This window comes from Haemorhous mexicanus, chromosome 9, assembly GCF_027477595.1.
Source record: "Haemorhous mexicanus isolate bHaeMex1 chromosome 9, bHaeMex1.pri, whole genome shotgun sequence".
In the NCBI taxonomy this organism is placed as follows: Eukaryota; Metazoa; Chordata; class Aves; order Passeriformes; family Fringillidae; genus Haemorhous; species Haemorhous mexicanus.
This window is the reverse complement of record NC_082349.1, coordinates 17,618,657-17,645,330: the sequence shown is the minus strand read 5'-3', so window position 1 is coordinate 17,645,330 and position 26,674 is coordinate 17,618,657. Positions and strand designations below refer to the sequence as shown.

Below are 26,674 nucleotides of genomic sequence, written 5' to 3'. Positions count from 1 at the left end.
TGAGCTGATCCACAGCACCACAGTACAAAACAACCTGCGGGCTGCCCTGCGACTTCCTCAGGACTGTTACAGCCCCACCACAAGTCTTTTGAAAGAGCCCCGTTGGCTTTAGCCAGAGTTAAGACCACTTAGTCCTGATATTTTGCTATGAAATCAAAGCACAGACCTGTTCTCCCGTGGGATACCAAGTAGGTGCCTAAGTGGGCCACAGCTCCAGCAGCCAGCCTTATAGCCTGCTGTGCCTTATACAACCAGTCCTACCAGTGGATCGTCTTATGATTTTTATTTTCAAATCTGTTAAAATTGAACCGTATTTGAAAGATTACTTTGCGTGCCTCGGGTTACTCTAACACTGAAGGAAACACACTGCTGTATTTTCGGGTCAGGACTTCACTCAATGGACCAAGTGTTCACTGTGTACTCTCTTTCCAGAGTGGCTTCAGTGCCGATGCCAGCCGCGGTCCACCGCTGGCTCCCAGAAACGAGCGCTCCCTGGGCTGGATCCGATGTAATCCCGCTGGTATGCCCAGCACGCAAAGCTCGTGTGTGCCCTGCGCTTTCCACAGAGGGACGGGACTCCCACGGCTCCCCGGCGGCCACTAGCACAGCGCAGCGCTGTCCTTTAGTGCCTTAACTCTGGAGGGAAGGAAGGGGGTGACCCGCACCAAACTCCGGAGGTGCTGGCTCCCGCGGGATCCGTGCCCCGGAGCACATGGAGTTGTCAGATGGAGACGCGGATGAGCCCGTCGTCCAGCTACATGTCAGCTACATCTCAGCTACACTTGCGCGTCTCTTTCCTCCCTCGTGTTTCGTCTCCCAGAGTTGTTCCAACTTTCGTATACTCTAACCTTTCAAAGGAATTTCACAAGTAGCTCAGTCGCGGCACAGCGCAAGAGAGCGGTTTGCATGAGCGGCCGAGGGTTTCCCCAGCATCCAGCCCTGCCTGCGGCCGGTCCCACTACGCCCGGGCTCCCCGAGCCCTCCTCTCCGGCGGCCGGTCCCGCACCGCCCGGGAAAGGCCCGAGGGCAAGCATCACCCCGAACGCAGAGCCACCGCCGTGCTCTCGCCTTCCCCTGTCCTCAGTGCCGCCATCCCGGCGCGGCGGGGACTGCCCACCGCGTGCGGCAGTTCGCTTCGGGGCGGGAGACCCCCGTGAGCAGCCGGGCAGCGCCGGACCGCGGCCGCCGGTCCCTCGCCGAGATCCCCCTCCCCTTCCCCGGAGCCGCCGCGGGCCACAGCAATCCGCGGCGGCGGCGCATTCCGCGGCGGCAGCCCTCGGTGCCGGCGGATTCCTTCCCGCTGACGTCTCCCCGCTCCGCCACGCTCCCCGCCCCGGCCGGACCCCCGGGCGGCGCCCGGCGGCGGCGGCGGCGGGGCGGACCCGGGCGGGGCGGGGCGGGCGCCCCTCCCCGCGGCCCCGCGCCCCCTTCCCGGCCCGCCGGGGGGGCTGCCCCGGCCCCGCGCCCCGATTGGCGCGCCGTGGCTCCGGCCGGAGGGGAGGGACTAGAACTTTCCGCGGCCGCGGGCGGACTCTCGTCTCAGCCCGGAGCCGCCAGCGCCTGCGATCAGCGTCCCCAGACCGCGGGAGACCGCCGACATGACCCACTTCAACAAGGGGCCCTCCTACGGGCTTTCCGCCGAGGTTAAGAACAAGGTACGGGCGGCGCGGCGCTCGCCGGGCTTTGTCTGCTTCGGGACGGCGGGGCGGGACGGGACGAGGCGCTCCGCGACGCGGGGCTCCGCTGCCTCCGGCTGCCGGCGGGGTCCCGCCCGCCCCGCGCGGTGGAGGCGCGCAAGGATGCGCCCGCCACCGGCCCGGGACAGCGCTACCCTTCGAGGCACCGCTCAGAAAACTTGCGGCCACCGAAGAGCTGTCAGCGCCGGGCGGACCCGTGTGCGGAGCCGCGATTCGCGTCGTGGCCCAGGCTGCACCTGCCCGTGACGGCAGCCCAGGCACGGGACATCCCGCTCGTGCCTTCTCCGCCCGCCGGGATCGGGCGGGGCGCGGCGCCGGGGCCCGCAGCCGTCCCAGAGCCGGCGGAGCGACGCAGCGCGGCGCGGCGGGCAGGCGAGCCCCGGCGGGCAGAGCCGGGCACGGCGCGGGCGGGCCCGAGCGGGGCGCTGCGCGGGCGCTGCGCGGCTCGCGGCCCCCCGCGCGGCGCATTCCATCCGCATGACATCATGGGCACGGGCGGCGCGCGGCCAATCGGCGCGGGGCCCGCACAGACGCGCATTGTCCGCCCGCCCCGCCCCGCCCCGCCCCGCCCGCGGGGGCGCACAAAGGCGGCGCGGCTGCGGGCGGGACCCGCGCCCCGCGGGGAGCCCCGCCAGCGGGGCAGCAGTCCCGAGAGCTCGGCGGCCGCCCCGAGAGCTCGGCGGCCGCCGCCGCGCCGGGGGCTCCGCTTGAGAGCGGCAGAAAAGGCGGCGCTGACAGCAGCCGGGCCCCGCGGCCGGAGAGGCGGGCGCCAGTTGTGCGCGCCTTTCGCTGAGGTTTTTCTTAGGAACAAAAGGTGTCTCGCGTTGTCCTGTTAGACTGGATGCTACCTTGCAGCGAGCAATTGTCTAATAAGAAGGAAAACCTTTGCAATAAAAATTACACCGCTAAACAAGCGGGGATAAGTTGGTGCTCAGTGTCTTTATTCACAGGCTTAAAATCTAAACGTGGTCTTTAAAAACCGGTTGTTTCACACGCACGTCTGGTTTCAGGCTTCAGCAGATCCCCAAATCCTGTTTGACTTGTAGCTGGGTAGAAAGGAGAGCAGGGAGAAAAATAGTTACTTTAAACATTGTAATTTATGCTTTACAAAACAACATTCTGCTTTGGCATTTTTCTTTATTGGCTTTCTCAGGATGATTGTGGGTTTCTGCTGCAAAGTTTGATGACATCATATAACCAAATGTCTTCCAGAGTGGTTGCTTCCAGCATCTAAGCTTAGTGATTTATCTACACCATTACACACTGAAAAAAACCCCAACAAACAACCCAAACCTAAAAAAAGACTAAAACGTGTCGTGTATTGTTGTATGTGAATTAGGAAGAAAGTAGATGCTCTTTTACTTTAAAGATTTTGGACAAAGTGATGTGGCTTTAACAGTGATCCCTTAATGGGGACAAGATGGGAAGAAGTTCTTTGTTCTTTCTTTCAGTTTCTTGTTGCCATCAGCTTCCTTAGGGCCTCCTGAGGAACTGTTCCGAGCCTGTGCATTAGCAGAGGGTGTGAAACTGGTGTAATTCACACCTTAATGCAAAGGCCCTTCTAGTTCATCTTGCTGAGTTTTGTTTTGCTCACATTCCCTGCCTTCAATGCAAGTATTGCAGAGGGGTGGATGTTTTGGGGCAGCTCCAGTTTACTTGTTTGTAGGTTTCTGTTGCATTCTTTGAAAATGTCAATGCAGCATGCCATAGAAAACAATCCAAGTGCACCACTGGCAAATTAACTTGTCTCCTTTTAAAAAAACCAAGCAAACAAAAAAAGCCTCCAATGAACAACAAAATCTCCAGAAGAGATGTAGCTTTGAGCTTTTAGAATGTTGTTCTCATTGGAAGAGATCAAATTTCAAAGCAATTGTGTTATATACAGGTATATTGTGTACCTCCAATCTAGTGTTTTGCTTGGGTTTGTGGGTTAGATGTGTGTCTGTTCATCTGTATAATTCCAGAGGACCAGCAGATAATGTCTCTGGAAAGATCAAAAGTTCCTTTTCCCAGATTTTTCTGTCTCATGAAGATTTGAAGAATTAGCATTTGAAGAATTCCAACTCTTGGAGTATCAGTTTTTGCTGCCAATTATAATCACACTTTCTAAAATAGTGGCCTTTGTGCAGACTATTGTGCCATGGGTTTTTTAATGTGCTGTTGGGGTAATGTTTGTGAGTAGCTGTAGAACCTCCCTGCTTGAATGATAGTTACTGTTAAATACCCTTGTTTGAAATTTTCAGTGCTGATCTCCAAGCGGAGTTTTTCTGCAGTAAACGGCCAGCTTCAGAGCTATGCTGCCCGAGGGTCCAGCTGTGCTGGATAAAGAAATCCCTTGGTTTTGGTTTTCACTCTTTATTTGCTCATTTGACATTGTATTAGTGTTCAGAGAGACCTTTTGTTCACTATGGTATTTGAATAGATGAATATAACGTGTCCTGATGCTTTTTAAGAATTTAATTGAGGTCAGGATTCAGTCTCTAAGCTTTAAATTTATGTCTAGTTTGGGGCGGGGTTATTTTTTGGTGGTTTATTTTTTTTTTTTTTTGTTGTTGTTTTTTTTTTGTTGTTGGTTTTTTTCGGGGGGGGGGTGTTGGTTTTTTTGTTGTTGTTGTTTTGAGGCTCCACCCTTCTCTTGTTTTGCTCCTTACCTTAGTTCACACTAATATGGTGTCTGGTCTCTGTTAGGGATCTCTTTTCCTCATTCCTGCAGAGAAAGCATGGAGTTTGTGTACTGGTTCCCAGCTGTAAGGAAACTTGTCTGCATGAGAAATGTGTAGGTAGTCAAACTCGTGTAATGCCTTTGAAGCCGATTCCCTGTTTACTTGAGACCACAGAAGATAATTGATCCAAAACAAATATTCAGTGAGGAGCCCTTTACACTGATTGAAATGGATGGTTTCTTATGCAGGCGAGAAATCATTTTCTTCTTGAGCAAGGGGGGAGTTTCTGCAGTACGTGAGGTTGACAGAGCATGAGATGGTGATGCAATTAGATAAAGCTGCAAACTCGATTTTATGTTTGTCTCTGATTTATGCTCCATTGTCTTGCTGCAGAAGGTGTGGAGCAAACAGGAATATTGGGCAGCAGGAGAGGTTCTAGTCCATTCAGCTGCTTCCTAGTGGCTCCACCCTTCCCATGGAAGTGTTATTTGTATTAGGCAGGCATTTATCTTCCCCCTCTTATGTTTGATACACTGCCAGTTTCATCTTCACAAGAAAGTGAGGGTGTGCAGGAGTATGGTTTGTGTGGGGAGTTAAATTTTGCATATCATTTAGCTGTTGCATGTTCCTGACTTTCCCTCTGAGCCATCCCTGTGTCAGGAGGCTTTCACTGGGCAGTACCATTTTCCAAACTTTTCAGAGGCAGCAGAGTAACTGCGGTGTTATCCCAGCCCTGCAGCTGCCCCCCTGAAAGGTCAAGCCCTAGACAAATGGAACAGGAAGGGAAACAAACTTTATAAAGTGAAGGCTGTTAGACAAATGAAGCCTGGAAACAAAATATCTCCCTGTTTTGCAAGTGTGCAGGAGGGCAGTACCTGCTTTCCTTCTTGAGGGCAAATACAGATTAATGAAAAAGAATTTAAGGCTGTGGTGAGTAATGCAAACCAGTCCTAAGTATGATTATTGTGTTCCTCTTGAAATTGCTGAGGAGAAAATTCTTGTCCTCTATTTTACCTGCTACAGGCCAAATAAACAGATTTAATTGTTTAGTCCAGAAATTACTCTTTTTAACATAAATATTTTTATCTGGGAACCAGATTAAAATCATTATCTTTCAGATTTTTTAATCAGTGATTTAATAGTGAGAAGTTTTGGCTGTCTGTGATTAAACTGTTAGCCCCTCTCCTTCCTCTTTCTCACCCCTCTATTCAAAACAGAAATAATACCCTTTTGCATTCTTAAAATACAACTCTTCCTACCATGTATTTGCTTTACCATTCTGTTTCCTCTAGACTATTTTCATTTAACAAACCTTTAGGTTTGCTCACTGAACTTTGTGAACTCTAGGTAAGAATGTTTGCTGCAGGTAAAAGTACATTTCTATCAATGTTGTCTGAAATTATACAATAAAAATTGAGACTGTACTGGATAAAGACAGTGAAAACTTGGGCTTTAAGAGCAGAGGAGAATATTTTCTGTCATCATTTATGGTATAAGATTTCTGTATTCCTATTCTCTTGTATGTAGACATCTGTGTAACTTTTAAAGATGTAATATCTTTCATTTACAAGTTTTGAATTAAATTCAGATGTTTAGTTTGAAATAAAATCAGCCTGCATGACCATTTCCATTACACAAGTCTTCATTTTTTTTGCAAGGGAAATAAATAAAAAATCTAATAATTTGGTGCTCTTAGAAATATTTTCATAGAAATATATACTGAAAAGGGAATTTCAGAGGAAATAGCAAAAGAATTTATAAGAGCAAGCATTAAGCCTTAGTTTGCTCCAGTTAATTCATGGTTTCTGACAGCTGATCATGGCTCTTGAAGTTTACCTTTCCTAGCTAAATATCAGTTTCACTGTGGAAAGCACTAAAACTTATCTCTTTGTGTCCAAATTTTGTATTTTTTTCAAAGAACTGTGAATTTCTTTGAGCTGGATCCAGGCACTGGTAAGAGATCTGCAGTGCAAGTGAACTTCTTAGCTTTGCATTTAATGGTACAGTTTTGCTAATTAAGTCCATAGCAAAACTGTCCATGAAACAAACGTGACCGTGGAATAATTCCATAGCTAAACTTACAATCAGTCGATGTTTGGCACAATAAACACACATCACTACAAACACATTCGTGGTGTAAAAGAGGAAACCATCTATTTTGTCAGTTAGTTTTAAGATGTTTTCTTTTAATGTATCAGCAACCAATTTATGAGAATTCTCAGAGTTGTTTACAGTTTCTCTGCCGGTTACTTGTTTCTGATGCTTGCTTTCACTTAACTGACATTTCACACTGTCAGTCAAATTGTGTTCAGCAGCACTTGCTTGAAGGCAGCCCTGCTGCCCTGCACTTCCAAATCACGCCGTGTGCCTTTCTGGGCAGGCACTCCTGCACTTTTGAGAACGTGTTTGCCACCTCAGTTGCTGAAACGTGACTGTAACCTCTTGCTGGGAGTTTTGCAAAGGATTTTTTTTTAAAGGAACCCAGTGAATCACTGGCTTTATTAAACTGTAGTAACTTGTTAATTTGTATTCTCCTAGTGTTAGGTCCTGTGGGTGAGTTGCTGTCATACTGGTGAGAATTGGTATTAGTGCAGATTAATTAGGTTTTTTTGTTGCTGTTAAACAAGGAAGGTAATCCAGCAGTGGAGAATTTTAACTACAGTGTTTCCACTCATCTCCATCCTTTACTGTCCATCTCAGCGTGTCTTCCTTGATGTGTCTAATCCATTTCCCACTTCCACTGCTGCATTCTCGAGACAAGTCTGTTCTGTTAGGCAGAACAGTATGGGTTTCCAGTTCTGTGGCTACTTCAAGAGAAGTATTAACACTACAGCAGTAAGAAGTAGCCCTACTAAGAGGTACAGACTGATGGTGATGGAACCTTTGGAGCACTTTGTTGACAGTTCATAGCAAGAAGACATGTCTTACCATGAGCAGAAGCAAGTGATTTGCCATGGAAACACTTCTCTTGCCAGCAGCTTGGCTGTTAGCACCCATTCCTGTTCTGGACACTTGCCTGAGCCCACAAAGAACGAGACTCACCTTGGGGAGCCCTTGCACAGCCCCACCTGGTAGATCTGCACTGTCCCCGGAGTGACAGCTCAGGAGCCCCTGGGTAGATCAGACAGATGTGTGCAAGGGGCTGCACCTGGGACACCTGGCAGTTGTTGCTGGGAACCACTGCCACAGGAGTTAGCTGCCTTTGCCCAGTGGTTTCAGTGCCCAGTAAACCTTGACACTTCATTGCCAAGCTGACTCTTGTCTTTGGGGCTCCTCACACCTGAGGCGTGGAGCAGCGCGGGCCATGCTGCCACTGCGGGCAGGTGTCACCGTCCCTGCTAAGCCCTGGCTGAGGGGGGTCATTTCCAGTTCTGCCTCTCTCCTTGCACCCTTCTTAACAGGAGGAAGGTGATGAATGGCATGCCATAGCCAGGATTAGCTACTGCTGCCTCATGAACATCGAGGCAGAGATGATGGAGCCCCACAGGGGTCTGCTCCTGTGTGGGGACAGCACAGACAGAAGTGCCAGTGCTGCACCAGCACGGGCACCAGTAAATGAACAGTGAGGGTGTTTGCTGGAACTTTTGGTGTGTTTAACCTTAGTGAGCACCCTGTGTCTGCACTTCCACATTTAAAGCATTTTCTGTCCTTGTATAAGATGTATTAGAGTGACCTTGTTTATGGTGAATTAATAAACTTTTAGTAAATCTTACACTGGTGTTAGAAAATCATAAAACTTGATAAGGTTAATTTTTAAGGATATGAGATAAGTATTTTGCATCCTTTGAATGCAAGCTCACAGTGTACTAGAACATTTCTGAAGAAAGCAAATAGAGCTTGACAGTCATGACAATTAAATGGGATTAGCAGCCTCAGAAAATAAAAACTGTGATTTGCATTACAGCAGTGCTTGCTTGTTTAAAATTTACAAATGAATGTGCTCTTTGTGTGGTTTCAGAGTTAGACTTAGTTTAAAATCTGGAGAAAAATACTTATTATCATCCTGTTGCTGAGTCAATACCCATAAAAGACAGATAGATGGATGGATGGATGCACACATTCTTGTGGGACAGCAGCACATCACTGATTTTTGTCTCACCTTGTCTTTTTTTGACAGAGCATTAATTTGGATGTTTTTTTCTTGCCTGCAAATAGTTTATAATTTGCCTCGGAGAATAAAGGATAGAAACTTCTTTGTACTCAGAATTGTCAGCTCCTGTAGCTGGATACCACGGTATACACTGGGCATCTGACACGTCCTTTTAAGGCAAACTTTGTAGAGATTCCCATCCCCTATGGAACTGTACAGGAAAGGCCTTCAGTAAAAATGGGCTCCAGGCCAGGACACGTAGGGCAATTTGAAACAGATTTTTTCTAAGTGAGATCATGTGAAAATCCTTCTTTTTTTTTCTTTAAGAGGGACTCTTGCTTAAAAATGCTTTTTGTAAGTATCTGATTCTAAACAACTGTTAACTTGTATAGCTGTGTTCAGCAGCAAATACTTTCTTTTGAGTAAATACATTTGGTTCTGCAGTAATGCCTCATAGCAATTTATGTCATTGTTTCTATTTAGTGGGGTTGAATAACAGTGATTTTCTCAAAAACAGTTTTGACTTTCTTCAGGTGGGTGGTTCAATGTTTGGGAGTTTTTTTTTTTAAAGCTACAATAACCCTTCCCTCCTCCCCCCTTTTTTTTCCACCCCTCCTTCTCCTCAAACCAGTGCAGATTTTAGTAGATATTTAGAGGGGAAACATAACAAAACTTCTGTTGCTTGTACAAAACTGTCTCTTACCCAAAGTGGATGCTGTTCTGGATGTGTAGCTGGCAGAGGCTGGCAAGCGTCCGTGCCCCTGGAGGAGCTGGCAGCAAGGGATGGCCACTGCAGCGAGGATGTCACAGCCACGGTCCAGTGCCCTGCTTGGACTGTCCCCAAGGCCGTGCCTGTCCCAGCAGCTGGGCCAAGCAGGCTCTAAGCCTTGGGAGCCTGAGCTTACCCTGCTCACTGGAACTCATGGAAATCAGGCTTCAACCATTCAGTGCCTTTGCTGCTTCCCTTCCAAGACTCAACCCTCTGTTCTGGGGTCAACAGAGGATTTTCCTTGAGGACTTTATTTAGGCAGACCTTTCATTAGACAACCTTTTGGTTACTGAGTGATCCTTAAGGGGTACAGTGAAGTGAATCAGTATGTGGCTTGTGCATACACACAGGACCTGAACACCAATTATTTTCCTAAATATTTCTGCACTTTCTTGCTATTCTGAAATGCTTGCATGAAGATGGGATCTGATCTACTGAAAATCCTAACTGTCTGAATTATAGATGGATTCTAAACAAATCTTCTTGCCCTGTTTGCATGTTTTTACTATGGCTCTTCCCAAGGATAAAACTGGACATTACTATTGCAAAAACCATGCTTTGCTTTCCTGCTAAGAAAGCTCCACCATTATATTGCTTTCCTGCTGATATTTCCACTGCTTCAGTCTCCTATTTATAGACAGCATTATCTTAGTATCTCTGGTTTTGCTTGAATAAGAATAATTTAATTAAAAAGTATTTTTCTGTTGTCCCTAATCAGTTGGCTGTATACTAGAAGCCTTCACAGAAAAAGGTAAGGCAAGCATTTTGGAAGGGATTTGGCTATAGTTAAACATTCATGGTGAAAAGCAGCTCCTGCTTTGCTGCTGACATGGACCCCAGCAGAGTATTTCCCTTCTAAGCATGGGCAGAATACAAGTCAGAGCTCAAGCCAGTACACACCAACAGAAGGATGTGTTGGAGCAGGACCTGTACTGCAGCTCCTGTTGAAATTCCCACTGTGTGACCAGCCTGAGCTGCCACTGCTTTGGTTCACTTCATAACACTGTGGGGGATCAGTCAGAAGTTCCGTTATATATCACAATTGCAAGTCAGTACTGTGTTAAGTCAGTGAAGCATGTGTAGTTCAGGCACATATCTGGTGTACTGAGACTAAATGCTCTTTGCCTAATTTTGCAAGAAGCTGTCGCCTTACCTCGCTGACATTGTTGTATTAACCATGCCCTATACAAATAAAAAGTACAAGTAATTTTTGAAGAAAATAAAGACAAATGCCTTTTTACTGTGGTCTGTCTTGATGATTAATAAATGATGGTATGAAAATGTCTTTGATATGGAAAGCTACTTCTATTTGAAAGAACCTAGCTGGTTTTAATTAAAAAGTAAACAACAATTGTGAGATTAAATATCAGCAATAAAGCACTCATCTTTGAATGGATAGAACAGAATTGGAACAAAATATAACTAACAAAGTTGAAGTTCAGTCAGTGCACCTGAGCATTTTGTTCTGCAGAACAAAAATGGAACCGTAAATCAGTGAGGATTGAGACCTCTCACAGTCATTTGCAGCCCAGCCTTGCCCTCACATTCTTCTGGGTGGTTATTTCAAACCTGCTTTCAATTCAGGAGTGCAGCATAGTGACACCACAGCTTGCTTTGTGGCATGCTGAGTTTTGGATGCAGTGTGTATGTGCATCTCCTACCCACCCCCAGCAGTGCCAGCTGCTCTTCCTGCTTGTGTTGAATTGCTGAAAAATAGTGCTTTAAAAGTTTCTACAGGATATTGAATCAGAGTCTGTTACTTTGGACTTTGTCTTTTCTGCTTTCTCACTTGTGCTTTCTTCTTTACTCATAAACTCCAGCGTAACAGGCTTATGGCTTCATTTGTACATTACTAAAACTACTTTAAATAAAAGGTTGAGCTGCAAGTTCATGTAATCATAATTTTTTTCACTTTGTCTTACTTTTCTTAGACTTTCTTCTTAAGACCTAGGTTATTAGAAAATTAAATAAACATTTTCTAATGTGTTTATGGTCATCACCTTTTAAAAAAATATATTGTTATAACACTTTTGATGTTAAAGCACAACTTGTCTGGGTGGCCAAATCCAAAATATTTTTGAATGTTTCCTGGATTATAATCAACCTTGTTGCACCACCTACTGAACTTTAATTGGTCAGAGATATACCCAGGAGGGGGTGAGGTAAAGGGCCAGAGCAGCAGATTATCTTTGTCTTTCATTCTTTGTGCCAAGTTCATTCTTGCAATATTTTTGCTGGCAGTAAAGCAAAACAAGAGTATGAAGCTGTTGATAGACAAGGTCTTCTAAAGCTTAGGGTGTGAAATCTGCACTACTTGTGCTTCTGCTAAGACAACTAGCAATGGGGAGAATTACCTCAACCAGAAAAACGTGCTATGTGTCAATTGAAAGACTTTGATCTATTACCTTCATGGAAGATAAATCTAGGCAGCTCTTAGTAGCTGGAAGCAGCTAAGGAAGTTCTCAAGAAATTATGTCTTTCACCTAAATTACAAAAATAAAAGCCAGATTGAATTATTATGTACAAGGATGGTAATAATGAGAGGAATCTGTGGTTTTTTTATGACTACCTGTCACAGACACTGCAGCAAGCCTGTTCAGCTAATGTGAGTTGAAGGAGTTAAATGGGTGCAGGCTGACAGGCAACCAAGTGCTGTCAGTGGGTTGGTGGGAAGCCCTGAGCCCAATGCACTGGGAAATGCTGTTACCTCAGCAGCTGCCCTGTCATCTGTGCATGTCCCAGTCACAGCTGTGCCTGGCATCACAGCTGGCAGCAAGGAATCAAGTACCTGAGCTTACTGGGTAGGGGCAAACTAGAGCAGTGAGAGGAGAGTTCTGAGGTTTGCCTTTGGAAAAAGTGCTGAGAAAATGCAGCATGGACTGTGCCTTCGCTGGAGAGGCAGAAGGAATGTGCATTTTGAGTTACTTTTATAGCAGTGCTTGAAGTGACTGACTTCAGCTTTCTTTAGACAAGTTTTCTGGGAGGTATGTTTGAGTTACCAGTTACCTGCTTGCTGCTGTAGAACATAATTACTCTGGTTTGGGTAAGTGAAGAGGATTTGCAGAGAAGAAAGAAGGTGTGGAGAGAGAATGAAGGAATCAGATTCTGCAGTCCTATTGGGGAAGAAAATTTGAAAGACTTGTCTACAAAGTTGGGCCTTGGGGAAAGGCCACTGAGTCACAATACAGTTTGCTTGTAAAATTACATATTTGAAAGCCATTCTGTTGGGGAGAAAAGTAAATAAACTTAAAAGAATGTCTGATTTCCTGGGCTTCTGTCATAGGAATGGATTAGAAAAGTGTTCTGAGAAAGATTGAGTGATCATTGATATTACTGTTTATGTTTGCAGGCTCCTTCTAGGCTTTGAGAACTACTGTTCCACCAGAGTTACAGTAACAGTCTCAAGAGATACTTCCTAGGTTACTACTGGAAAAATGAAATTGTTTTCAGATGCCTTGGAATTTTTTTTCTGTTTATGCACCAGATTGTTCTTTATGATTTTTTTCCTTTCCCCGACAAAAGAACATTAACTAGGCATCACTGAGGTCTGTCAGGTCACCAGGATTTTCCATGCAGCACTCAGTGTGTTGTCTCAGGAGACATGCTCATGATGTCAGAGCCTGTCCAGATCTGCTGTGTCATTTCAGTCGTACTGGGGCTGGGTTTCAAAGCAGGGAGAATTCCCTTCCCATCAGGGACCAACAGGCTTTTGTCCAATAGGGTGGATCAGCTGTGTCTTAGCTGAGAAGAAATTTCATATCCCCGTGGATTTTTGAAACAAAAAACTGTAGTGGTTTAAAATAATAGATAGTGGGTACTACTGGAACCATGTTCTCTGGAGGAACATAAATAGTTCAGCAATATACAGACTAAATAAACAGAAAAAGAACTCCATACCAAGAAGTATAAAGTATGGTGGCATGACCAGAAGGTGCTACAGTTGACAGTGGAAGCTGATGGCTGAGGAGAATTGGAGTTACGACCCAGAAAATTGTGACTTTGGCAAAACATGATGCCATGTTGCACAAAAAGTGCAAGAAAAACTGAGAATGTGTTAGAATTGAGGGTGTTGCAAGTACAAGAGGGAAGCAGCAATCAGTCCAAGGGCAGGCGTGTGTCCGAGCTGTTGGTGTGCTCTGGGGGAAGAGATGGTAGCACTGGCTTCTTGAAAAACTTGCAAAATGTCATTAAAAAAATCCTACTGGACAGCCAGGGAGTGGAACACTCAGTTCTTCCAGCCAGCTGATCTGGCAACAAGCACCATGCATGACTGCAGGTATCTGTACTTGTAAGATGTCTTGGAAACTTTGAGGCATGGTTTGTTCTCACTTCACAGAGTTTAAACTGGTGCCTACGGGAAGAGTGCCAGGAATTTTGGATTAATGCTCATCCATCTCTTCTTCTAAGATTGTAGCCTCAATTTTGATTTACAGAGAAAACAGTGAGATGTGGCAGGGTATCAGTTATGCTACACATTAAAAAAAAAAAAGGTTGAATTTTAAGCAAAATGGATACAGCTGTAAAATTTTTGTGCTAAGTAGCATTTTGGGATGTAGTAAGATCTTCCAGTGGTAATGTTAATGCAGTGTTCTCTGCCTTTCTGTACAACAGTCCATAACGACAGAAAAAAATGCACCTTCAAATACCAGGGCATACTGAGTGATGGCTTTGAGTTTTTGAAGTACTTTCCTCTTAGGTTTTCATCTGCATTGTCACGTTCCTGTTACATTTGGCGTTCTTGGGCATGATTATGCCACCTATGACATTTGCTTTTGCATGCAATCCAGGTCAACATACATGAAATTAACAGGAAATTTTAATTTGTCCTTACGATGAGTGCTCATTGGGTTGGTACTTCAAATGGCAAGCTTTCCTTGATAATCACCTTGGTGAATCACCTTGATAATCACCTTGGTGATCCTGTCACTTCATCTTCTTATCCACTTTCAGTAAAAAACAAAACTTTATATTTTTCCAGTCTTGGATGCCCTGTCTCAACTTACAGAGTGTGCTATTTATTAATGCTATGACTAAATCATCAGTGATTATGTCCTTGCCACTCTGTCACCTCTGAAGCTGAAGATTAGATATGAAGAGTAATCTGTTTACACCATAGAATTTTAACCAGAAAGTTCTAGCTTGCTTGTATAATTGAAATTTTTAAAAATCCTTGTCCCTCTAATGGGAAGAATTTACTCTTTTGTTCCTTTTTTCTTGGTTATTCACATAGCCACTAAGCTCTTAACACTTTTCTTCTCCCAGGTATTTATCTGTGTAAATTTTAGACAGGTGATTCAAATTGTGTTCTAGAACAGCAGGTGATGAACGGAATTCTGGATAACAATTTGGCACTGGCTGTGATCTGCCTGATTCCCACTTCTGAGCAGTAAGGGCTGTCAAGAGCTTCTTCTGCCTTGATACCAGGAGAGAATTTTGCTTTCATCTTTCCCCGTGCCATCATAAACCCCTAAAAGGAGGAGGAGAAATATTTCATCACAAACTGGTGCCAAGCAAATCAAAAAGAGGTATCAGCATGGGTATCTTTGGCCTCTGCAGGACAAATTGCTGCTGAAGGTAGTGCTTATTTCAATGCAAAGGATGTTTGCAAAGGCAACACTGAAACCACAGCAATTCAATTTCACTCAGACAGTTCTGAATTAATAAAGATTGAAAATTTGATACAGGAACAAATTGCTGCTTAAAATTGAAACTGTACAAGCTTAGGTCTTAAAACCCATAGTTTTTAATTTGTTGTTTTTATTTGCTTTCAGTAGTTTATGATCTAGATGTGTAAAAGTAAAATTAGTCTTAAAACCCCCAGCTAAACATGGATTAAATTCTGTACAAGATGAAAATGCTCCTATACTTACTAAAAATTCAGTAAGCTTTCTCTGCTCAGTCTTGTTTTTTAATTGAAAAGTTAGTAATTTTGTGTCACTTTAAGCAAGAATATGGGCCAGACCAAATTTCTCCTATGGAGACCATTAAAATCCAAACCTTAGGGCTCTATTTTTCTATCCACTGGTGAAAAAGCATATATGTAACCTCTTCCTATGCTACCTTATCTTGGAGTGAAGTCCTGGTTATTTCTCTTGCTGTACATGGCCCTGTACTTTATTTACCTTGGAAAACCAAAATGTACAACCTACTTTGCTGCAGTTTTATATGTATATGCATCTTAAGTTTTGTCAACAAACACAGTTCCTATAATAGAGTTGTTGATGTACATTGACAAGCACATGCTTTTTTGGCTGAAACTTATGACGAGAGAGCAGTTTTTTCAAATGCTTACTAGTACTTTAAATTTAGTGTGTTGCACATTAAACCTTTGACTCCTGCTGGGGAGGGCAGGAAGCCTGCAGCTTTAATCAGAAGTTTCATCAGAACTAAGAAGTGCAAGCTGTTAAGACATGATGTTTAACTACAAAAGTTTTATCTTTTATACCTGCTTTTTAGCTTAGTAAGATTTGTGTTTGCTAGTCCCAGTGTAAAAAGTAGTGCAGTGTGCTTAAACTGTTCCTTGAGATCCTGTTACAGTAATTTTCCAGAGTAGCAGCAATGCAGCCAGCTGAACTCTCAAACTGGAGATCTGGCACACACGGGGCCCTTAGCGTACAGTGTGTACTGTGTAATTTGGAAAAGATTAGTATGAAAGGACAGCTCAAAGTCCATATGATAACAGTTATGGTGTGAAGTACTGGTTAACATCATCACTCAAACTAAACATGCTACAGGCACACTGAGTAACTTCAAGGGACACAGACAGATCACTAAAGTTGGCCAGCAGAACTTTGTTAGCTTCCAGGAGTTCATGAGCTTGATAAAAACAGTGATGATTGTCACTGTCCCTGTACTACATGTGGAGGGAGGGCTTTTACACTCTTAAGATCTCCCAAACAGGAAAGTCCTGCCTGAACAGAACTAGGTGTGAAGTTGCCAGAGGAATCAAGTTCAATCCAAGGATTCCAGCCTGAAGCATACACTGGCATAAACACAGGTATATCAGTTTGTCACAGGCAAGTAACACCCAGCCTTTTCCTTCCACAACCTTGGATCACCTATAACTTTGACCACTTTTTGACCACATTAGTTTCCTTTCAAAGATATTTCTATTAAACCTATATCTCTGAAGCACCAACAGAAAGCAACATCAACAACTTTATGTATCTTTTGACATTTGTCAGAAGAAAGAAATGAACAGTTGGCTTCCTGCTATCTTATATTAAACTTCTGTAAAATCTTATATCCATTGCTACAATTGAATAATTTCTACAGTATTCTGAAACTGTAGGGGTTTTTTCATGGCACTGATGATACTTTGAATGAAGCTGCTTAGCTACTGCTGTCATCTTCAGTAGACAATATTTTCTTTTACTGTAGACTTGTAAGATTTAAGTATCTTCCATGAAGGTTCAGTAGTTATAAAGGATCAAATGTTGGCATATTTTTGATTAGTAGTAATGGAAAAAGACATCATTTTATTACGTTCATATCAAAGCCTCTGGCTTCACCTCGTAGATAGCAGTCAAAGGAAAACTGGAACATCTCTGATATCCACATGTGGAAAATATGAACTATGCAGTAAGAGCCTTACATAACTTCTGGTTGTGCCATTGGGAATAGAAGAGCTAAGAATTCAGAATAAGTATAATGCCTTATTTCTGGTAGTATCTGACCTGTCACTCTCCCTGTTTAATCCCTTCTTCTCACATGTTTAAAGCCTGATTTGAAAGATTCTTCATCTCTTGGTTTTCAGCTAGATTGAATACAATTTGCTGAGAAATTAGCACCCGTTTTTACTTTTTGTAACTTAGTTTCCCACCAGCTCAAAAATCAGAACAAAAATAATGTTCTTAGTGGCAATAAGAACTCTCCTCATGTGTATAAGTGTTTTTTACTTCCTGTCTCTAGATAACCACTGTAGTGATACCCCAAGGCAATTTAAAACCTCTTGAAAAGCTCAAGATTTGAAACATGGTAAAGTACTCCAACATAAAGTAAATATCCTTCAGAAGTGATAAAATTCCACCTGATTACTTCTAAGGTCCCCAAGCAGTGGGGTCAACAATTTAATATTCAGTTCAGTTGTAATCTCACATATGGAATGCACTTATTATTAAATGAGGAAAATTTCTGACTTTTTTTTCTTTTGCCTGCCAAGAGAGATTAAAATAGCCACACTTGCAGAAATCTTTAGGGTTCTTACTCTTACTGGCCTCCATGTTTACTTTTTTTTTAATATTGGGAGGGAAAAGATTAAACTATGTCTCTTGGTTGGTGGTATGATTACAAATTTAATTTCTTTTTTTTTTTTAATTTTTTTTTTATTGCTAGAGTTTAAAAGTAAGTTAAGTGGTAGAAACACAAGTCCAGTTCTATTCCAGATGATTTCAACTGCAGGATGGCTAACACTGTCTTTAAGCTCCACTGAATCTGCCTAAATTTTTAGAAAGCACAATGTTCATTATGTCTGTAACTAAAGAATTGTGGGGGACATTAGCTCAAGCCCTGCTTTGTACCCCCATGCATGTTGGATGCTGATTTTATCACAGTATGAGCTCTCAGCATATGAATGACCAGCCCAAATTACCTCTGCCTTCTAACTGGAGCATCAGAATAGAAAGTTCTGGCCTTTCTGTAAATCCTGTTCCTTCACTTGAATTGGGGTACAGAAATAAATTATACACTGCATGTCTTGCCTGTACTCCTAACTTAAAGTTTTGTGGGTGAGGTCACTTTTGCAAGATTTTAATAGGTACTCTAAAGTGCAGGAAGAGTACGATGCTACAATTCAGTCTTTTGGGGAAGATGTTCTGGTAGCTTTCTCCCTTGCACATATATTTATATTCACACAAAATCTAAGTGGCTCAATTCTGTCCAAGACTGCTTCTTTTCTGTCATGTTGAGCAAGCTAGTTGGGTTCTGCCAGATGTTCCTGGGGAGACAAATTAAGGATGTGATCACGTAAGCTTTGCTTCCATAGGAAATAAAAATATCCATGAAAAGTCATTTGTGAGCTAATCACCAGGTTAGGAAGGAGAAAGATGACAGTTGACTTCTTCATACACCTTTTTCAAGATGTTACCCACGCCTTGCTCTTATTACCATCACTGGAAATGAATGTGGTTGTGCTGCTGCTGTGCTAAACTTAAGGGATTGCAAGGGGGACTGTGTGCCACCCACAAGATGAGACCATGGCCATGACCTTTGAAGCTGTGAGCTTCAGTTAGCTTTTCTAGTCTGCTTCTAGTCTTAGCTAATATCCAAAAGGTGTGATTAAAAATAATGATATTTTCCTTGTTGTCTTTACAGAATGCTGCACAGAATTTTACACCTTAGTCAAGATCTGAATGTAGGAAGGGGTTAGTCCATTATCCTGATCTGTAACTAAGGCACCATTGCACTACTATTACAAATAGTCTAAGGAAAATAAGTATTACTCAGACAAGGTTTTGAAGTAAAGCCAGAGATACAAGAATTTTCCATTCCTCTTAGAAGAAAAATGGGGAACAGAGTACTGTAAATTGTAGTTTGGTCAGTTTGGAGTCAGGGATTACTCATGCTAGCCAAAATGTAGCAATTGCCTCTATCCAATTCCAATTCAGATCTGTTGGAATTATAATCTCCTTCAGTATAAATATAGCTTCTAATAGCTGGCCTTTCCTGGCTGAAGTCTTAAAACTTTATGTAAAAAGTCTCAGATGTACATTTTGATCTAATGTGAATGGCTGTACACGAGTTTCTTGTTTGTAAGCAACTGGTGTAGCTGAGCTGACTTCCTACACCTCAGAAATCCTGCAGGTGCATTCTGTGCTTGTCTGTCAGCCTTCTCACAGTAGCTCCCTCACTTCCCACCCTGCTCACTGACCCGTGCAGGACAGCTAATGAAGGTGGAAGTGCTGCCAGCCTCTGCACCAGTGCAGGTTATTTATCCCACACAAACTTACTTTGCAGAAAACAGAGGGATGATTTCAGGGATAGAATCCATTTTGTCCAACTTGCCAATATTGAGAAGGATTGCAAAGGTGACAGGTTTAGCCTGAAGGAAGTTGGAGCTGCTTTTTGGTGCATTCAGGGGAGGGGAACAAAGGGCAGAGTGAAAGAACACGGATGCTGTTGACAGGTGGTGGTGTTCAAGTTCACTGCTTTGAAGCATTCCTTTCACATGGATTGATTTCTAGTGACTGAAGCATAAACTTACGCACAGAGTAGTGAAGTCTGAACATCTGGAAAATGAATTTTTAAGTCATCTTTCTATCAACTCTAGGCCTCTGGTTGATGCCTTAAGCTTCAAAGATTATTGCAGGTTTTCTTCCTTTGCAATTAAAATATGAGATCACGGATGATTCCAAAAGAGTCTTCCAGGAAGGTGAAAGAGAAAAGAAATAGCAGGGATACTAAAGGTTAACGATAAACCAAGACACAGACCAGCCCCCAGAATCCCCAACGAGACAACTTAATGTTGTAGCAACAAGGAAAAACCTTGCTAGGTCATCTCCATTAATCATAAACTAGCTATAAAAGCAAATCCACTGTGATCTTCAGCTGAACAACTTCAAATCTATTATATTAAAATTTCTCACGTAGAAATTTACATGTGAGCAGTAGTACTGATGGCATGGCAATTCAGAATATACCATTTCCCTCCCTTACTTCCTGCCAAAGTATAACTTGACTCCTGTATTTTTTCAAAAATCATTCCTCTGTAGCTGTCAAAAGACTTTTCAGGAGCTCCAGGAATTCTTACTCAAAGAAAAACTGCAACATGCTTAAAAGTGCTTTTTCCAAACAGATCTTTAGTAAAGACATGAAAATTATAATTAAAGGGATAAAGTACTTACATCTCTACTTTGATGTATAAAATACAGTTTTAAAATCCAGCAATAAAATTACTGGATGACAGCTATAGCACACTCTGAAATGGAATTGGGGTGGGGAAGACTTGGAGATTTCTCTCCTGAAGTAACTTTATGACTGCTTGTGTTACAGATTGCCCTGAAATATGACCCCCAGATAGAAGAAGATCTGCGTAACTGGATAGAAGAGGTTACAGGGCTGAGTATTGGTGCAAACTTTCAACTGGGATTAAAAGATGGCATAATCTTATGCGAGTAAGCATTTATTAAGTAACCTTATTTTTAGGTGTTTTTTACTTTCAAGGAACTAAGAAGGGACTTTCTGAAGATTCCCCTTGAAAAGATATCAACAATTACAGTCAAAGATAGCTGACTGTAGGGTGGGAGACTTTTTGGAAACTGTTGGAAAAATGAACATTTAAATCTCCTTTATATTTCAGCTAAGATTTCTAAGTGTTTCTAAATTTAATGGCATAGCTCATTTCTATAGTAATCAAATGTCACACAAAAATTCTTACAGTCTGTTAGACTTGTGAGACCTGAGAATTGAGCTATTCTGCTGTATGAACCAAGAAATTAACCGTTTGATGAAACTAATGCAACTAATAAAGCATGAGTGAAAGTATTATACAATGCCTGCACAGATGGTATAAGGATGAGACTTATTGTTTAAGCATTTCCCTCTTTTTCACTTCCCCAGGCTTATAAATAAGCTGCAGCCAGGATCAGTGAAGAAAATTAATCAATCAAAACTAAATTGGCACCAGGTAAAACAAAAAAAAACAACCTCAGAACTACACCTTTAACCCCCTGAACCCCAAACAGTACCTTTGTTCTGTATTACAATATTGCTGTGAAAGTGGTACATCTCAAATCTTAATGGCACCAAGTTTACACATGATACATATCTAAGAGTTGAGGATGCTGCAGACATGAACAGTGTTTAACAGAAGGCAGCTACAGCTGAGGTGGTTCATCAGTGGCAGTTCAGTACCTGTATTTAATGGCAGTGCTTTAGCTGTTCAGGGAAGTCAGATGGAAGAACAATCTAGAGCCCTGTAACAAGGCCTTTGCCCAGTTAAAAAAAAAAAAAAAGTGTTTTTTTAATTGAATCACAACTGAGTTTTCCATCCAGGCAGTGCTGCAAGGTATTAGATCAACAGCCTGCCTATACCTAGACATCTCTGTGTGCAGTATCCTCCTGAGAAGGTATCTGGAACAAGCATTGGAAGGGTTGCTGCCTAGAATTACTGCCTTTGCTGTTGCTGAGTCTAGCTTAATACTGCTGTGTCAGCCTCCTTGTTTTCTTGGCATTGAACACTTCTAAATATGGGTGAGAATTTTTGTTTTTAAAGTTTTAATACCTCTTAAGACTTCAGAAGGAAAGAAGAGATTCAGTCCTTACTCTTTGTGTTCTTCATTGCTTTCCAATTTCTACAGCACATAATGCTAAAAGTGCTAATAAACCCCAAGGCTTATTTGTCTCAGGAGGTGAGCAAGATAATGCCTTCAGTCCATACAAGGATCCCATCCACATAGTTATGGTTTTATTTTATTCAAAATTAACAGGTGCTGCAGTCAAATAGCATGAATACTATGTCAGATTTTCTAATTTTGAAGCAGGTTTTAGATTAGAATTTCTCTTGGAAGGGGCAGACAGTCGAGACAAGTCTTATCAAAGCCCACTCTAACAAAGTATATGGTACTCACTGATGGAGGGATGCCAGGCTGGATAACCTCATAGTCTGATTTCTGAAATCAGTATTAAAGTGAACAAAAACTTCCCACCAGTCACTCTTGATCATGCCAACTGTTTCGTCCAGTTTGCACGAGGCAAAGAGCTTGAGGAAAGCAAACAAACCAACCAACACCAGAAGGCTTTAAAATTACTTAATTTCTGATGTGAAACACTGTAGAAAACTGGCTTTTTTGTTTCTATTTAGTTGGAGAACATTGGGAATTTTATCAAGGCCATCCAAGTCTACGGTATGAAGCCACATGACATTTTTGAAGCAAATGATCTTTTTGAGAATGGAAATATGACTCAAGTACAAACTACTCTAGTGGCACTGGCAGGTCTGGTAAGTATTTGTACCTCTGGAATTGGCCCAAATCCACATGCCAGTTCAGATGCACCTTACAACCCATGTAAATACAGAAAACAGCATCCAGCCTGTCAGGAGAGGACAGACAGTGCTGAGCCTGAAGTGCAGGGGTTGTACTTCAGAGAGCTGTGTGCTCCCACATGCCCCAGGGAAGGCTTAGAGTTCAGAGTGAGGGCTCCTGACTGCTTCCATGTGCATTCACAGAACAGGGCAGGCTCACAGGAGAGCACTAACCCCTGCAGAATATCCTTTTGACTACGGTAGCTTTGGAGTGCTGCCTTCAAATGGTGTGGGGAACTGGTACCTTCCCTCAGCCCTGACACAGTCTCATGGAGACAGACCTGCTTGTGGCAGCCCAGGCTTAGAGAGTGGAGACAGAAAATACACTTCAAACACTGAATATTCTATTTTCCCTCTCCCAAAATAGGCAAAAACTAAAGGTTTTCATACTACAATTGATATTGGTGTCAAATATGCAGAGAAACAAGCACGAAGTTTTGATGCAGGAAAACTAAAAGCTGGTCAAAGTGTAATTGGCCTGCAGGTAAGTATGAAATTCAAATTTGCAGTAATTTGTTACATTTGAGAACAACTTTCTTGCTTTGATTAACTGGGACATTGTTTGTGCAAAACCAAGTGCAGAATAACAATATATTCTTATCGTGGGAGGAGGAATGAGGGAATGAGGTTTTAATTCTTGTAAGCAGTTGATTGGCTTTGTAAGCTCAAGTCTCTGCCTGGAAGGTTAGTTGTTTGTTTTAAATCTGCTGTAAGAGTGATAAGGGGGAAATGAACAGCTAATATTAGCAGCATCATCTCTGTCTTTTAAGGTGGTTTTAAACTAGGAGTCTTTGGATAGTTAAAGTTCTTTGTATGGTAGAAACTTGTTTTTTTCTCTCCTCTTTCCTTAGTAATTATAAAAGCCAAAGTAAAATCTTAAAATTCCTATGGTAGAAAAATCGTGGCAGTATAAATCAATCATTAGTGTCCAAGGTAAAAGGTACTTTTTACATTTTGAGGGCATACATCCATTCCAATTGCAATGCAGTTGGGCCTTAGGATGACAGTTGCCTTTATTTTTCCCTTTGAAACTTCTGAAAGGAGAAAGGGTAATATATTACAGGTAGTGGTCAAACTACATGAGGAAAACAAGCACTAGAATTACTTTTTCTTTTTGTCAGCCATCAGAGTTACCAACCATATTTTTTTTCCTTAGACTATGCTTAATGTACAAATGAAAATAATTTCTTCTGTCCGCTTCTTCCCTCCCCCAATAAAGATGGGCACCAACAAGTGTGCCAGTCAGGCAGGCATGACTGCTTATGGAACTAGAAGACACCTCTATGATCCAAAAATGCAAACTGATAAGCCATTTGACCAGACGACGATCAGCCTACAGATGGGCACTAACAAAGGAGCCAGTCAGGTAAGCAGGACTGTGTGTGACGTGCAGGAGGGACACAGCTCTCAGCCCAGTGGGACAGGACAGCCTGGAGTGGTGCCCAGTGGCAGAGTCTAACAGGCAGCAGTGAGGGGGTACAGTTCAGCTGTGCTCTTTTGCAGTGTTTGAGGAACTTGAATCTCTTATCTTAACCAGCGCGTTCTGTGCTGAGTGTCTTAAGGCTTAAAAATGTCCCGGTGCTTCTAGAATTTCCTGCTGGCAGTGTTATACCAGGAGAAAACAGTAACTTCATTATAAGTATTGACTAGACAGAGGCAAAAAAGAAATTGCTTACTGGCACTACCTTAGTCAGAATGCTTAGTATATTCTCTCCAAAGAGGAACATAAACTGGACCTTTCTGCAAGGACTTCTTCTGTGACTCACCTACTAGTGAGCAGATGTTACTGCACTGTGTTTTGTTCTATTTAAATTTCTACTTTTCAGCACTTTCAGTGAGGCATACTACTTGAAATCATAAATCTAGTAATCACAGCTCTTGACCTTCTTACTAAACCTCTACAATCCTGTTTTATTAGGCTGGTATGCTGGCACCAGGTACCAGGAGAGACATCTACGATCAGAAGCACATACTACAGCCTGTGGATAACTCAACTATTTCGTTACAAATGGGTACCAACAAAGTAGCTTCACAGAAGGGAATGAGCGTGTATGGGCTTGGACGGCAAGTGTATGACCCCAAGTACTGTGCTGCACCCACAGAACCCGTCATTCACAACGGCAGCCAAGGAACAGGAACTAACGGCTCAGAAATCAGCGACAGCGATTATCAGGCAGAGTACCCGGATGACTACCACGGGGAGTACCAAGATGACTATCAAAGAGATTATCACGGCCAGTACAGTGACCAGGGCATTGATTACTAGCTTTGCATCAAAAGTTCAGTATTAGTCGATTATTTTATTCAGTAAGAACGAAACTAGCCTTGTGGAATTGTTACCTGTCCTTCCTACACACTACGCTTAATGTACCTAAAGAAATACTGCCTTACATACATTCCTTTCTCCTTTCTCTGCCCTTTCCCTGTCTAGTTGCCTTTAGTGCTGTAACAGTTGTAGTCTACAGCATAAACCATAACTGCATATGAAGTAAAAGGAATACTGTGAAAGGGGGAGTGCTCTCATACAGCCAGGTTGTTTCGTAAGGAGCTATGCATTCTCACAATCTCTACTTAAGTAGGTTTTTACATACCAAGTTAAGCCTTCATTTTGCATATTTACAGCTTTTCTCCGGAGGAGATAAAAGATTCTCATGCTTAAAGTTACATGTGGTCTTTGCCAATTAAATTTAAGATATCTCATTAGTGATTTAATATCATTGCTATGTTTTTAAGGTATTGTTTGCTAATGTTAAGTCCTGCATTAGACATAAGTGTGCATTCGTGATTGTGTATTCATTCCATTATCAACACTGACCAAACTTAGAAATAGTTGTCTTACTAAAAAGGGAGCTTGTACAAAGTCTTGAGCCAACAGAAGTTCCATGATTGATGGTGCATTTGCCTTTTATTGTGCCATAATATATCCATGTAGAAATGCTTTTTTCTTCCTTGAACTGTATTTATTGCCACACTTCTGAAACTGATCCCATTGTATTTTTATAAATAAATATTTTTTTCTTAAAGGTACGTAGATGATCTTGTCTCATTTGTTATGCTACCAGTCTTAAAGATCAGATGTCATAAGAAGTATTCCCAGATAAGCATCACCTTTGCTTATTTTAAGGGTAATGTAGAACTCCTTTCTGTTGCAGTTTGGGTTCATTTTTTTCCACGGGATTTAATCTAACAATCTTGTAAAAATCTCTCAGGAATGAGTGTCACTGACTTAATAGGAGAGGAATGTTGGTCCTTCACAGCTGGGTTCACTTCCCCTCTTCATGACTCTGAGGTTATGACCAGAGATCCTGAGCTGTTCACTAAATCCCTGCCATTTTCTCAAGGCAAACAAGGATCACACATATTTATTGTTGCCTCTGCTTCAGCCTGTTGCCTTTATACCATCACTTGGAGAATCCAAAACACTGGTGCTTTAGATTATGTGAAGACACACACAATCTGTGCCTGCTGAGTACCTGCAATCCCAGGTACTCAGTTACTGACAGCAGAGCTTTATTCCTAAATGGAGGATGCTTTCTTCCTCAGCATGGAGTGCAGAGAAGCTACACTAACTTACCTGCACTTTTTAAAAGGAGGAAAAGGAGCATGTGTCTATGGGGGCCAATGTTGCTGTTTCTAACTTCTGTAAAATAATTCAAGGTTATCTTAAAAGTGTTCACTGCAGTTTAAATGTACTACATTCACATACTAAATGTTTTACATTTTCAAGTTCTGGATTTATGAAGGATTTTTTTCTCTCAAGACTGGAAATTGTTTGTGCATGCTCCATTAGTTTCTGTCATCTTTGAATGTGATGTGGTGATCTGACTTTCAGCTGACCTATTTGTTGTGTAAGTCTTAAGCTTATTTATTTAACCGAATTTAAATTAGAAAGGCTCTCTAGAGGTCACTGGTCCAAGCCCTGCATCTGAGGCAAGAGAATTTTTAGCAATAGATCTGTTAAGACCTGCTCTTCCTGAATGATACTATTTCTCCCCCTTCAAAATAGTAGTTCTTCATTATTTAGAACTGTTGTATTGAATGCTGAAAAGCAGGTCTACAATCAACAGCAAAAGCTTTTTTGTTTTTATAGTTTGGGTTAAAGCAATCTCTTTTTGAAAGCCTGACCATGCCCTCCTTCCTTCTGAAGCCAAAACTTAGGTTTTAAACTACTTGCCCCTTATCTACTTAAACACAGCAGAAACAAACAACACACAAGCTGTTGTTGGTATGCATGTTTCATCCACAGAGAGATCCAGTGGAATCACAACTGAATTCAGAGTTTGAAGTAGACACCCGAGCAAGACCAAAATCAAGCTGCTTTGCTTAAAACAATAGGCTGCAATGCTTAGCCATTTTCTGGTTATCAGGCACCAGTAGTCCCTATTTTTAAGGAACATAGTTATAAAAGTACCTTTCATTCTGCTGAATCTAATC

The 26,674-nt window shown here is 42.4% G+C and overlaps 1 protein-coding gene across 1 annotated transcript; it reads left to right on the top strand.

Annotated features, from left to right (window-relative positions):
- The first annotated feature begins 1,481 nt into the window (after window positions 1-1,481).
- Window positions 1,482-25,267, top strand: CNN3 (calponin 3). Its single transcript, XM_059854295.1, has 7 exons — window positions 1,482-1,655; window positions 20,209-20,330; window positions 20,776-20,842; window positions 22,019-22,156; window positions 22,608-22,724; window positions 23,460-23,606; window positions 24,159-25,267. Exons 1-7 carry the CDS (start codon window positions 1,599-1,601, stop codon window positions 24,504-24,506), a joined length of 996 nt encoding a protein of 331 aa, XP_059710278.1. The 5' UTR covers window positions 1,482-1,598; the 3' UTR covers window positions 24,507-25,267.
- Window positions 25,268-26,674: the final 1,407 nt, after the last annotated feature.